Source organism: Castor canadensis, chromosome 8 (assembly GCF_047511655.1).
Source record: "Castor canadensis chromosome 8, mCasCan1.hap1v2, whole genome shotgun sequence".
Lineage (NCBI taxonomy): Eukaryota > Metazoa > Chordata > Mammalia > Rodentia > Castoridae > Castor > Castor canadensis.
The window spans coordinates 8,859,481-8,874,751 of NC_133393.1; the positions used below are offsets into that span (position 1 = coordinate 8,859,481).

The window sequence follows — 15,271 nt, forward strand, 5'->3', positions numbered from 1 at the left end:
GTTGGTTTTTATTTTAAGGGAATACAAGTGCATTCTTAATAAGAGCGTGCTTTGATGACAGTAAAAATATTTGACATCTAACCACTAACCAGCCAAAGAAATAAAATATTTATGCTACCTTCAAAGTTAATGACACCCAGAAATCTTAACTAATCTATAAAAAGAGTAGGGAGTAAGGAAGACATTTGAAGCTTCAGGTGACCAGACAGAAAATGCAAGCTATAAGCTAAAGAATGAGTGACAGAGAACACCATGTTTTATTCATTAAGTACTATACATAAACACTTCACATATACAAAGCCACAGCATCACAGTTCTCTGGGCTATCCATTATATAAGCTCCATCCATTCAGCCATTATAATCTATTAGATCATGGCTCTCCTGACTTCATAGTTTTAGGCAAATATGGCAAGATAAATTTAGCAACTGCTATAAGCAGAGTTTTCAGGACTACATTAGATGCTAATGATACACCTACATAGGCTCATTTAAAAGTGCTCATTACAGGATAATACATCCTGCAGAAGTTTCAGTTTTATAATATCAAAGGTTAATAGATTTACAAATTAAGATACATGAAATTAATATGGAACAATTTAAAACAGAATAAACTCTTCACAAGGCATCTAGTTTCTTATAGGCTTCTTCAATGAACCTTGACATGTTCTCCATCTGGGATGAATTGTGAAGAACATCCAAATCCTTTAGAAGAGCATTCTGGTTTGGAATTAGTGTCAAAATTTCTTCCTGTGAATAGGAAAGCATAATTATTTTTTAAGAATTTTATTATGAAAAATGTCAAATATCTGTCATTTAGACAGTATCCTGTAATAATCTCAAGAACTTACCATTTTAACTTCACTATCATCACCTCACTGACATTTATCTTTCAAATTTACCTTTTCCTCCCCATTTCTGCTCCTCTCACCACTGGTGGATTATAGGTAGGAAAATAAATATTTATACTACAGTATCTACTGGGGCCTTCTGAAGATACATTACCCGTGTAGAGTCCATTACAAATATGACAAGGCTATTTTATAAAGAATTATATGTCACTGTTAGAAGCATTAACAAAAACAACTGTCAGAACTTACTTCCAGAAACTGTCCTGCAATTATAGCTACACAAATATGTAGATATGGATAAGGGTGTATCCAGGATTATCTTTAATATGAAAATTATTTCCATCGTGATTTATAATTATCGTACATCCATGCACTGGAATGTTATGGAGCTTTTAACCAGAATGAGATCACTACATGAACCAATAAGGAAAGATGTTCTCCAAACAGTCAAATGGGAAACGATTAGATTTGTTTTATGAAAGAAACAGGACATGATTTTATATACTCACCTGAAGCATGGGGGCTTTGAGACTTTTCTGAGAAAGTTTTGGAAGACAAAGGACCCCATTACTATCTATTTGAAGCACCTAAAGTAGAAACAAAAAGCTAGAGATGATTTCAAAAGGCTGATTTTGCTCAACTTACTATACTCATAAGTTGTCTTAGTAAAATTTAAGCATTAAAAATTTTATAAAGGCCGGGAACTGCTCATATCTATAATCCTACCTACTTGGGAGGTGGATCTGGAGGACTGCATTTCAGGCCAGGCAAAAAGTTTGTAAAATCCCATCTCAACCAAAACAAACAAACAAAATGCACACACACACACACACACACACAAAAACTACCCAAAATTTGGGTGTGGTGCTGCACACCTGTCACCCCAGCTACGTGGGAAGTGTAACTAGGAGGATCAACAGTTTGGGCTGGCTTAGGTATAAACCTGAAACTCTATTAAGAAAAGGGTTGGGGGCATGGCTTAAGTGGTAGAGCACCTGCCTAGCAAGTGCAAGGCCCTGAGTTCAAACCACAGTATCACCACCAAAAAGGAAAGATTTAAATATTTTATAATAATTACCTGTTTCATCTTCTCTTCCTCCTCTTCTACCTCATGTGCCAGAATTTGAATTTTATTCTTTAGGCTCTGAATATTTCCAGTCACCAACTCTGCATTTTCTATTATTTTATCTATCTCTTCCTGAGTCAGAAAGAAAAAATTCAGTATTTTAAATATATTACTAAACCCTAACATCTTATGTATAAATAACACCTCATAAACTAAAACACTTGTGGAAGAAAATGCTGAATTTATTTTTGTTTTTCTTTCAAAAAACAGATTTCCTAAAAACTTGGTTTGCCAATATAATAATGCATTATAAAATTTTTTAATTTTATTGTAATAAATTGATATATTCTATTTCTGTGAATGTTCCCAAAAACTTACCAAAGCTACTAGTATCAGAGATCCTGGAAGACCCAACTGTGAGTTTTGCAGAGCCTAAGGACTGAGGACAGTAAACACGCAGCGCTGCCTATGTAGCATCTAACTTCAAGCAGCAGCAAATCTCTAACGTGTTCATTTTAGCTAAAACATTGCTTTAACTTGCCAAAAGAAAGCACTGCTGGGCACTGGGGCAGGAATAGTAATAGAAACAATGAATGACAGCTTCCCATATTAACGGAACACATAATTTCTAGGGGAAAAAAAAAGAAAATGAGAAACGAATGAAATGAGTTTAGAAACATTAGGGATGTGCTGGTTGTAGGCCGAGTATGGAACCGGTAAGCTTTCAGGTTTCTAAAGAGCTGTTTGTTTTCAAATCTAGTCTTACTTAATGACAGCAAAGCCTCTGGGGATTAGAGAACAAGTGAATACATCGCAGAGAAAATAAACAGAATAATGCTTAATGCTGCTCAGCAATCTGGTCTGTGCTATATGTATGTCATTCTCCAAATACTGGCAACTATGGTAATTTTCCTCAAGAAATATAAGATTTCTAGCTGGGTGCTGGTGGCCCGCGCCTGTAGTCTTACCCACAAGGAGGCAGAGATCAGAAGTATCTCAATTCAAAGCCATCTCAGGTAAAGTTTGTGAGACCCTATCTCAAAAATACCACAAGACTGGGCTGGTGGAGTGGTGGCAAGTGGTAGAATGCCTGCCTAGCAAGCATGAGGTCCTGAGTTCAAACCATAGCACCACCAAAAAAAAAGAAAAATATATGGTTTCTAAATGTTCATTAAAAAACAAGCAAACAATCCAAAAAACAAACAACAAAGGATACCTGCAGGGGTCAGCAGCTGCCCATGAGCTACTTCGTTCTTAGTTCAAGAACTAAGAATGACTTACATTCTTAAAGGATGGTTAACAGCACAACAAGAGCACACAACACAGACAACATATGAGGAAAGGGGAAAATATTTATTGCCTGGTGTTTTACAGAACAGTGTGCTAACCCCAATGCCTTAGCCTTTGGGACTATGAGCTCCACTCAGTAGAATATAAATTCCATAAAGAAAGATTTTAAAAAATTGTTATCATAGGCTATTTCAAACACATGCAACTGAAAGACTGTTACTACGAACCTTCGTATACCATCACCTATTTTCACTTATCAATTCTTATCATATTTCACCTCTTACTCTGTTTCTCCTCTTCTTGCTCTACTTTGAAGTAAGTCCTATATATCTGACCATTTCAGCATGAATATTTTAGCATGTAGCTCTAAAGACTTATACATAAGACCGTAATATCATTATCACATTTTTTTGGTAGTACTGGGATTTGAACTCAGGGCCTCATGCTTTCTAGGCAGGCACTCTATCACTTGAGCCACTCTGCCAGCCCCTTCATTATCATATTTTTAAAAAGCAATGAATTCCCCCCATCCATCCCTTTTTTCGGTAGGTACTCCTGGGGTTTGAACTCAGGGACTTGCAGTTTCTATGCAAGTGCTCGAACACTTCAGCCATGCTCCCAGTCCTTTTTGCTTTAAAATTTTCAGGTACAATCTCGCCTTTTGCCTGGGGCCAGCCTTGGACTGCAATCATCCTACCTTCGCCTATTATGTACCTGGATTTCAGGCATGGGTCACCACGCCTGACTTGATTTTGAGATAGGGTCTCACTAGCTATTTCACCCAGGCTGAACTTGAATCACAATCTTACTATGTCTGTCTAAAGACTCTTTAAAGACTGTGGGGAAGACTGCCTTTTCTCTTCCAGTTCTTTGATAGCTGTCATCATTCCATGTAGCTTCATCACTCCAGTTCCTACTTCACATGACATTCTCTTTGTGTCTATATATCCTTTTGCCTCTTACAAGAATATTTGTCATTAGATATAGGAACTACCCATGAAAACCCAGGATGATCTCATTTTGAAATCTTTTATATGATCTACCATTTTCTAGGTAAGGTCACACTTAGCTTGCAAGAGATCAGGACTTAGTATGTTTTTAGAGACCACAATTCAACCCATTCCAAAATGGAATGTACACAGCACTGAATGAAGTAGAGTAACATAAAGCAAGGAATAAAATTTTTTTATTACAGTGCAAAGGCTTGGTTGTGCACACCTGCAATCCCAACACGTAGGAGGCTGAGGCCAGAGCATCTCAAGTTTGAGACCAGCCTTAGCAAGTTCCTGTCTCAAAACATAATAAAAAGGGTTGGATGTAGCTCAGTGGCAAACTGCTTGTCTAACGTGTGAGGCCCTGGGTTCAATTTCCAGTGTGGTGAAGTTTTTTTTGCAGTATAATTTTTAAAACTTATTTTATTCCATTGTTTTGGGTTTCTTGGGGTATTACTACTGTATATTCTTCACCAAAATAGTATGCTTTGCTTTTTCTCAATTCTTCTTGTCCAGGTTGGCCTCGAACTATGTTCCTTCTGATCTCTGCCTCCTGAGTAGCAAGGATTACAGGCATGAGCCCCCTGGCTAGCAATGTTTCTAAGTAAGACTAAGAGAGGACTAATGGACAGTTCACAACCTATTTCATGTACCCACTGAGTGATTACCACTGGCGGGATTACCAAGCAAACCAAGACTGTATTTATGCTTCCGTAACACTGTACAACTTTAGCTCTAAACCAGAAACACCTCCCAGTACTACAAACATCACACTATCCTTTAGTGCTACTGACACTTTTAACTGATTTATTGAATAGTAAATGTTAAAACACCATTCACCAATATTAAATTCTAATGTGTTTTTAAATGACCTGTATTGATGCCAGCTAAGCATTTATCAAGTTGTGGAGTAGTGCCCGTACTGAAAAGATGCTCTGAAAAGTAGCAATATTGGAATGATAATTACAGTATCACACTACGAACAGAGTAGGGCAACCACCAAAAGATCAACTTACTAATTTACAATGTGTGTCAACTATAACTTCAACTTTATTCTTAGTACTGTGAAAAAAACTGGAATGAGTATTTGTGAGTTCAAATTCTAGAAATTCTTGGGGATATATTCTTTGCATAAATTACAACAAGCCTGCACTTACTGAATTGCTAACAAAGACTTCAGCACACATCTACAAACTACTTTAAAATGTCTAAGAGATGTGTGGTTTAATTTCTTTTACATTTTGTAATTAATTGATAATTAATTTTCATAGCTGTTCAGATATTAACTAAAAACTTAAAGTTAATTGTAACACTAATGTATTTTCTATTAGGATGCAATATAGCATAATGATTAAAAATTATGCTCTGACTGGGTATAATCCTAGCTACTTGGGAAGCTGAGATAGGGAGGACTGTGTTCCAGTCCAGCCTGGGCAAAAAGTTTGTAAGACCCCCATCTCAATGGAAAAAAGCTTGGTGTCGTAGTGTGAACCTGTCACTCCAGACCCTGTGGGAAGTTAAGATAGGAGCACTGCTGTCCAGGCTGGTCTAGGTGAAAAGCTACACCCTATCTCAAAATTCACCAGAGCAGAAAGGGCTAGAGGCATGGCTCAGGAGACAGAGTACCTACATAGCAAGCTTGAAGCCCTGAATAATTCCAGTATCACCAAAAAAAAAAAAAAAAAAAAAAGATAAAAAAGAATCATGTTCTGAAATCAAAATAATGAGGATTAGCATCTCAACTTTTAAACAGTTTGTTTAAGGCTCAGTTACAAGCATGTACTTTTTTCCAGATTTGGAAAATGCGGAAGGATAACTAATGTTAGACTCTTTAACCAACTCATTGTAAGGACTAAGAGATATAACTATGAAGTGTTTAGACATAAAGTCCACAATGCCATTAGTTATACAGTGTTTAACAATCGCAAGAAAAATCTTGTCATATACAGAATGGAACTAATACATTTTGGAACTGTATAGCATTCAATGATGAGTTTCTAAGACTTGATAATTAAAAATATTAGGACAGTTCAGTTAAGATAGTCTAATAAAAAAACAAGGCTACGTCTTTACTACTTTACCACAAATGTATTAAAACAGCCCAACTTTGGAAGCTCAAAGCTCAGGCAAAGTTTTGCTTTTATTAAAAAAAAAAAATAGTGAGAAAACTGGTCTAAGATCTATTATTTATTACTGGAAGAATATCATGATGACTGGACTCTTTTCCTCTCCTCTCTCTAATTATGAATTCCTTGTTCAAATTTCATACCTGCAATAATGTCAAACCTTCTTCATTAGCTCTGGCCTGTGCTCGTTCCATGTTCAGTAGATTTGACACATTAGCTAAACTGTTCAGCTTTCTGGGAGGGACTTTCAGAGTTTCACACTGTTGTAGCAATCTTAAGAACAGAATAAAACATGATTACCTTATTTTTGAGTACGATTAATATTACTTTTGTTTCAGAATAGTTTTCATTTTGTTCCTGCCCTCATATTCGTAAGGGCTACAACATTCTTTCATTAACAGTGGCTAACTATAGTAGGAGGTCCTCCCCAAAACAGAACTGACAAACTATCACTTAACTTTTTAATTCATTAGCTTCATCTCAATCTATGGGAGATGCGGCTGTTTACTAAAAGAACATTTTCTATTCTACATAAATTTACCACTGATTGTGCACTGTTAGGTAAGATAGAACACTAGTTTAGAATCTTAACTATGATGCTGAATCCCAAGTCTCAGTCTTAAAGAATGCAACCAATAAAGGGGAACTTCCACATTAGTTAATCTAAATGCTTACAGAGAATGAAGCTCCACAGAGTTTAAGGCAAATGACACTAAGATTAAAGTCTTTTGCTCTAAAGTACTGTCAATATGAATGGTATGTGACATTAAATAAAAAATCCTCCTCCAATAATGGTTGATTAGATCACTAGCAGAAACTGATCTGTTTCTATCTCACTTCCAGTAGAGTGAAACAGCTTTCTCAGATTTGGTTCATGAATTCTATGAGGAACAAATCAAGGAGGAGAAACTAAATGTGGTTGCTTCTACCTGTGAATTCTAAAAAGTTCTACTCTTAATCTAAAAATCTGAAATCTAAAATTCTCCAAAATCTGAAACTTTTGGGTGCCGACATGAAACCACAAGGAAAATTCCACGTCATTAAACTTTTGATTCATGCACAAAAGTACTTAAAATGTCATATGAAATTAATCCAGGCTCTATAGATAAGTACATATGACAAGCAAATGAATTTTGTATTCAGACTTGGGTCCCATTTAGAAGATTCCTCATTGTATAAATATAAATATCCCCAAGTCTAAATAAAATCCAATATCCCAAATACTTCTGCTCCCAAACATTTTAGATTACGGATACTCAAATTGTCCTTAAGATTTGAAGGAATCTGAACAAGATTTATCTTTCTGAGACCATGTTCAAAATCTTAGTTTTTGTAAGGAAAAAAAAAAGTTGGCATCATAAACATTACAAATTGTAATTCTCATTAACCTATTAAGACAAACTCCCATTGTCCAGAACATCATCATTAGTCTATCACAACAAGCAAAAGCAACTTATCTGTAGAAATTTTAAGAGGACTAAGGTTTAGCGTTCTAATTAGCATAAAGATTCTACTCATAGGTTTCCTCCGAAATTTATTAAATTAATTATGTGAAAGGGTCAATTAACTATTCTAGTGATTTGGTTTCTAAGAGTCTTATAAACTCTTATTAAAGTAGATTTTGAATATATACTAGTATATTAACAACCATTAACCACCATTTATAACACTGTTTCTATAAGAAGTTTTCTCTAGAAACTAGAGTGGCTTTTCTGTCTAATAATAAGGGTAGACATACAGCTCAGTTTATATCAATCATACCCACGGGAACTCTTGCCACATAATCAGTTCAAGGGTCAGTACATTACCTAAGCTAAGAGACCATCTTCCAAAATTTTCTAACTGAAGATAAAAGGACAAGTTTTCTTTTTCCTCTTTCTTCACAAGGCTGAAAAGATACGTACATACAGGGAGCTGCCTATGTCTATAGACTTTATCTATGAGAACAAACTTAAAAGAATGAAGCCCATATGCAGAGTAAAGCAGAGGTGAGACTAACATATGAAAATGAGTTCTTGTGGTAAACATCAATTTGGGAGATGCTTTCTAGTGCCTGAGATATGAAATAGACTTTATAGTGCTTCTCATATGCAATGAATATGCCACACTTACTTCATCACTGATCCCTTTTATTCAGAGTTTCAAATACTTCAAGAAATACTGCTACAAAAAAATTTATTTAGTGTTCCAATTAGGATCACATGAATCCTAATGCTGCACTCTTGAATAGGTAGAATAATATAAAGAAAATGAGCTGTGAAAGCCAAAATGAGAAAATAGGCAAGTCTTCATGTATCTCCTCAGTTGCTACATGATGAAGAGACATATGTCTACTTGCTGAATATAACTTAGTGTTTTCTAAAAACCCAGGGTGATCACTATGACAGCAACTACTCTGTACTACACTATGCTCATTCATAAACTAAATACTACTATTTGGCCTATATTAAGAAAAAGTCTATTCGACTACATTTTTATTATATTTGTATTAGCTTATTTATGGTCTTTGTGTTCTTTAATATCAGGCTGTCACACCTCTAAGCATTTTATAAGCCTGTTTCTAGTACTATTTTAATCTGTCCGCTGCTCTCAACAAACTTCCACCCTCATCTACCATATCCTATTCCATCACACTCTTTCTATTTTGCTACCCTGGGTTAAGGATTATACTTAAAAGAAAAAGCAGGTAGAATTTGTACTCAAAGGACTTCCTGCAAATAAAATATTAGGCCACAAACATTTCTTGGCAAACATGAATCTGAGATATAAAACATTCTTTTATGAAAAGAAAAAGTCATGTCAGTATTACAGAAAAGTAATCACTGAAAATCATGGGCCGTGGTGGGGCTTTAAGAACACTTGAAAAGGAACCTCCATTAATGACTTGCTAAGATGAAGTGAAATAATACCTTGGCACATTACACCTGTGCTTACATAAATAATGAAACACAATATAAAGTGAAGGAACCTGTAAGGATAAGTAATAGTGATAGGACAGACATTATGCAGACAAAGTTGTTAATGATTAACATCCAATATCTAAAAATGAACCTTGAAGGAGTTAATGTTTAAAGGGTACTTTTCAAAAACACAAAACAGTGAAATGTAACAGTAAGGGTTTTGTAATTTTCTGATTTTTTTTTTTTTTAATAAATTTTCTGAAACTTTGGTAACATATGCAACAGTTTAGGGAAGATAAAATATATTATTTCCTAACTGTTAACTTACTTAAAAAAAAACTTATATCCTATAAACATCTAGTTTTTGGCAATATAGGAGTAAGATTTCTTAAAAATTATAATTAAATAATTTTCAGTTGCATAATTACATTACCTTTTCTTCAATGAGTTGAGATGGTATTGAATTTGTTCTTTTTCTTTACTGCTGTTGCTTAAAATTGTTCTAGGGAAAAAAGAGATTGAGTAAAGATAAATTTGAAACACAAATTATAAATACAATGTGTTTTTTCCCTGCTGAATTCCTTCAAGTGTTCCTCCTTACTAGGTAGGCAGAATCAATCACTTTCTCTTCTGTCAAATATATTTTAAATGAAACTTTTTTTTAAGTCATACTTTATTGTAATAATTTAAATGCCTGGCTGTCCTGATGCAGTTCAGTGTCTCTTATAACATGGTACCTTTCATAAAGCATTAAGCTGAACTCAGCTTCTTCCTGAAGAATACTTATTGACAGAACAAGTTAAAATTTTTATAGATAGGAGACTAGGCAACACAATCAATTCCACTGATTTTTATCTAATGGAATCCCAAGTTCCTAAAACTAATAAAGAGTTTTTTTGCTGAAGGCTATTGCCACCACAAGACATTAAATATATCTTTTTCTGAAATAGGAAATACTTATGACTTTAAAATATATACTAATATTTAGAAAAATGTCTATGGGCAACACGTAAGTGGGAACCAAAAGAATGAAAGGGGAAATATTTACACTCACATTATTACTGGTTCCATCATAGTTTGTAAATGGGCTCTGATATTCTTTGAAAGGGGTTGCCAGGTTTTTCTCTTGTTGGATGCTATCTTTATCTGTTTTAGATTAATATGTTCCATTTGTCCTGTTGTTAGTGATAGAAGAGACCGATTAAACCAGAAACTTACATGCTTTTACTTAAAAAGTGAATGGCCCTCTGAGAATAAACTATCATAAAGCTGCATAAACCATTTAACTCACTTTTTACTGCACTTCTATAACAGGCCAGATGTTGAAGACGAACTTGTTGCCCATTTTTATGCTAACTGAAATACTATTAAATGGTACTGTAATACAAATCCAAATTATTTTAAATCAATCAAGCTATATTTATTAAAGTTGGGTTCTCAGAAATGACTTGAATTCCACAACAGCTTCCGTGAGAAGACTAGGACACTATTTCTACTATATACTGGATGGCAAGTGGAACACAGGCAGACATTCAGTATTGCTTATGCTGTTGGTACTGTTTTACTTATAAGGGATAAAACAAAGGAGGTTTAGAATTGGATCCCTTAAAGATTACTGAGAAAGGATATTAAACTGTAATTTTACAGTTATGAAGAGCATTACTAAAGGAAAAAGTACTGTGTCCTCAGAACCTGGTCTCAGATGAGAGGTAGGGAATCCTTTCATGACAAAACACTGACTAAAAGAAATGACTATTCTAAAATAATTTACTAATATTAAATTACCATTTAATTAATAATGATTCCAAGCTAATCTACACATTAATATCAGAACAGAAAGCATATTTGTCTGGAAGAAAAATAAGCCAGTTCTTTTTTTATATCATAGTTCACTAATAATTCAGATTGTGGGACATCTTGATATTTTCTATTAACTTAGTGGCATTTAAGTATCCATAGTATTTTGTTAGAGGTGTGTTAAGTAAAATTTCAGTTGACTGAAACAGAAACCATTTTTTACAAAAATGTGAATGTGGCTGTTTATTTCTACATTTTTATTCTGGCAAATTTATAAACAATATGTTAAATTTTTTTCATAAATATAAATAACTTGAGAAAGACATACATTAAACAGATATAGATTTGAAATACCTTCAGAAGACAAATGCTTTGAGTGAATTTTATTTCTTTTTGCTTTGTTTCTAATCTAGAGGGAAAAACATATCCATATAGAATTAAACATCAGATTAAAAAAATCACTTTTGCAATAGATTTTTTTTTCATGTATTTCAAAGAGTATCCATGTACCTTCTGATAGAAAAAAAAGTGCATTGCCATTTCTGCAGAATGGTGCACACTTATTACAGGCAGAGAATCTATTAAGGCAATTCCTGGATAATGGTGGTAACAACAGATTTTTATTCAGTGTCAAAAGTGTTTTAAATAAATCACTACTCACTTTGCTATGAAATAGTGCTACAGATTTTACCTGTGAGACAAATATAGGCACTGCCTAATGAACAGAATGAAGCCTAGAAAAAGGTTTTGATCAACTTATTCTTTTATAAAGGGAAGGGAAAATTAAGGAGGAAGTTAATTCTTCCCAAACTGTTTTCTCTGTTAATATAAATCTCTTCCATCAGCTGACAGAATCTCCTGTCTTTTAACATATGAATGTGACAAGAATCTGTACATGTCTCTCCTAACCTTTCTATTTCAACACCTTAGCAATACCCCAGAGATCCTCTCCACCTCAAAGAATTCTAAGGCTAATACTTATTTTTAGAAACTGAAGTAAACAATTTTTTATCTGAAAACTTTTAAATCATGTTATAAATCTGGGATAAAAGTCACAGATTATGATAAAAATTACTATAATTTATAGCAAAACTGACCTTTAGTCTTTACATACTGCTTTTTTAGAATACCCAGCATTTCTAATCAAAGAATTCTAAATGATAGGCTTGAAATTCTCATTACCTTTTTCTCTGATAACTCCACTTCCTCACCAACTTTTGTTTTTGAGTTTCTTTTTAACTGTTGAGACTTTTTCTTGGAAGCATTTGCTTTACCAGGCATCTTGATCTAAAAAGTACAATTGTAATGATGTATAAAACAATTTATGAGGATGAAAAGAACACAGAAAAATGATAATGCCTTGTGCAATGTGTTGTGAAAAAGGCTATAATTCTTCCAAATTTTCCTTTCTCTTAAAAAAATCTTAAAAGTTTGGGGAAAGTATTATATGTTTTTAAAACACTTAAACGATTTTTAAAAACTCTGGCTCTTATCAGTATAAGAATATTAAGTATAATTTTATTTCTTGAAATAGCTTCCATTTTATGACTTTAAAAATCATTTAAGATGTTTTTGGATCTCTCTTTATACTCTCCATACAATAACATTATCTCCATGTTTTAAACTCCAGAAAACAGAAACGTAAAGTGGTCACAGATAAGATCAGTTCAAAGAATAGAACTTTCTTATTTTAAGTAATGGATTTATCATTATTCAGTGTCTGGTAACTCTTCATGCAGTCTCTATTCTATTCTGTGTTCCATTCCTAAAATACCTAATTCCCTCAATAAAGCCTTTTGCTACTTCAAAACCCATCCATATGAGAATGCTTCATATGTGGACTTCTAGAAGAGCTGCCGTGTAAAGCAGTTCATGGTATTCACCAAAAAACAGTGTCCAGGTGAGAGTGCAAGCAAGGGCTGAAATTTTAGATTAAAAATAGTATAAATTCCTTCTCAGCAGTAGTTAATGAGAGGTAGAGTCTATGTCACCTTTTCTTACATCTTCGCAGATTCTGCAGAGGTCTGAGTGTAGAAGGTGGTAGAAGTGACTCTGTTCCAGTTTACTGGCCTTAATATGAAAGACTGGCAGCTTCTACTTCTTTTGCTTGGAAGTACTTCCTCTTGGAACCCAGCCACCACCATATGGAAAGGCCAACAAAGAGAGGAACTACAACCCCAAGTAAAAGCCCTATCTAAGTTCCCAGACAATATAGGCACCTACTTGCCAGTCTGGGACATGTACCTAAGCCAGTGTGCTACAGCCGGCACTGCATGGAAAAAACACGAGCTAGCTCAGCTAAGTTCTTCCCAATCCCAAATTTTGGGACAAAGTAAGTGATTAAAATATCTATTTCAATACCTTTCCTATAACATCCAAACTCTTCACCTTGATATTTGTAGCCCTCAACAGTCTAGCCCAGCTTAGCTTTCTGTACTTCTCTCATACTACTCCTTAGTTGAATTCTCCTTTCTAGCAGGATTGGATTTCTTGAACACACTGAGCAATTTTTCCTCCAGTGCATACACTGTATTCTCTTTCTAAGCTGTTCTCTTCCCTAGCTCTGTCCACCCTCTCAGGTTTTGAGCCATCTTCTTCCCACAGTCTTCCTAACCACTCTACTACATTTTTCTCTAAAAAGTCTGTGAGCTCATATTTGACAGTTAAATGCTATTAATCATTTTCTTTTAATAGTCTTTATTCAATAACAATTCAGTGCTATTCTGAATCTGATTCACAAATTGATACAATCCTCTAAAGTATAGAAATTGAGAATAAAGAAGATTCTATGGCAATTTGACAAAATAATTTTATGTATTTTGACAAAATAATTTTATGGTCTTATTTTGTCAATGTCGTTTTCTAGTAATAATTAAAATAGACTTTTTCAGATCAGCTTTGGGTTTCTAGTAAATGTGAGTGGAAAGTATAAGAGTTCCCATAGGCTCACTGTCCATCGCCACCCACTCCAATCTCCTGGACAATCAACATCCCAAACCTAAGTGGAATAACTGCTGCAATTGATGTACCTATACTGAAACACATCACCCAAATTCACAGTTTACATTACATACACTGTTGATAGTGTACAGTCTGTGACTTGACTAATAACTTTTACATTGTATTTTACAAAGGCATCGGTTGTGACTGATCAGAAAAACAAAGACAAAATAAAAAACCAAGATTGGTCCTTTGCCCCAATTTTGGGAAGTACTGATTTCAAGAAACCTACTTGCAGCTAATAGACCATAGTGCAGAAGTTTCTCGACCTCAGCCCTGTTAACATCTTGGATGGGACAATCGTGCTTTGCTGGGAGAGGCTGACCTGTGTGCTGAGGTCCATTCCTGGACCCTACTCACCAGGTGCTGGAATCCTCCCACTCCCAAGGAATGACAACCAAGGTCGCTTCCGGACACTGTCACATGTACCTTGGGGCAAAACTGCTCCAGGCGGAGAGCCCTGGCACGGTGGTTCAGAGCAAGCCGAGGATGGGGACAAACCGCCCGGGCTTCAAACGCTGGCCCTGTCACCTCTCTAGTTAGGCTTCGCACAGGGAAATTCACTGGATCTCCCCAGCGGGAAAACGGGCTAATAACCGTCCCAACACCAAAGGCGTTTGCCAAGCTAGATGACTTAAAACCGAACATAGAAGGTACCCAGAACAGCTCTTGGGACACAGTAAGAAATCAATAAAAACACAAAAAGCCACCATTTCGATCACTGTTGTGATGGTTGCTGTTTCTAGAAAAACGAAATGCCGTAACTCAAAGCGGGCAGGAAGAGAGCGATATAAAAACAATTATTATGTGCAGTGCGCTGCAGGAAGACTCGAGTGCCTCTCTGTCACTGGCAAGTGCGAGAAGACACAGTATCCAGAGAAATTACCGGTTTGAATTACTTTTTCCAATTTCAGTCAGAAGGAAGAAACACCAGCAAAAACCGGGGACAACTCGAAAGAAACGGGCGTGTTGGGAAACATTCAGCGAGGCTTTTAGTTGTAAATACAAACCACGGAGTTTGTCACAAACGCGCTGGCTGCAAAACCAAATCCCCTAACCTGGACCCACCCGGCAGGTGAAGCGCTTTCAAGACTTACGGGTCAACGATTCTCCGCCGCTCTCTTTAGGAGGTCGCGATCGCAACAATTCGCGCCCAAACAATCAAAATCCGGGAGAGCGGCAGTAGGCGGGAAGAAAGCCGGAAACGCTGGTAGCAGGAGGCGGGCTTATGGCGCTGAGGCTACGCCATAA

The 15,271-nt window shown here is 35.5% G+C and overlaps 1 protein-coding gene across 2 annotated transcripts; it reads right to left on the bottom strand.

Moving 5' to 3' along the window:
* Positions 1-238: 238 nt before the first annotated feature.
* On the bottom strand, positions 239-15,238 carry Cenpq (centromere protein Q). Of its 2 annotated transcripts, XM_074081980.1 has the most exons (9): positions 15,118-15,238; positions 12,203-12,307; positions 11,375-11,429; positions 10,278-10,398; positions 9,657-9,725; positions 6,467-6,596; positions 1,928-2,047; positions 1,359-1,436; positions 239-748 (listed from the first exon to the last, which is right to left on the bottom strand). In XM_074081980.1, the coding sequence occupies exons 2-9, from the start codon at positions 12,299-12,301 to the stop codon at positions 617-619; spliced, it is 804 nt and encodes a 267-aa protein (XP_073938081.1). In that variant the 5' UTR covers positions 12,302-12,307; positions 15,118-15,238; the 3' UTR covers positions 239-616. The 2 variants fall into 2 exon arrangements, with proteins under 2 accessions (XP_073938081.1, XP_073938082.1); XM_074081981.1 differs by lacking the exon at positions 11,375-11,429 and having other exon boundaries at positions 15,118-15,135.
* Between the last annotated feature and the right edge of the window lie 33 nt (positions 15,239-15,271).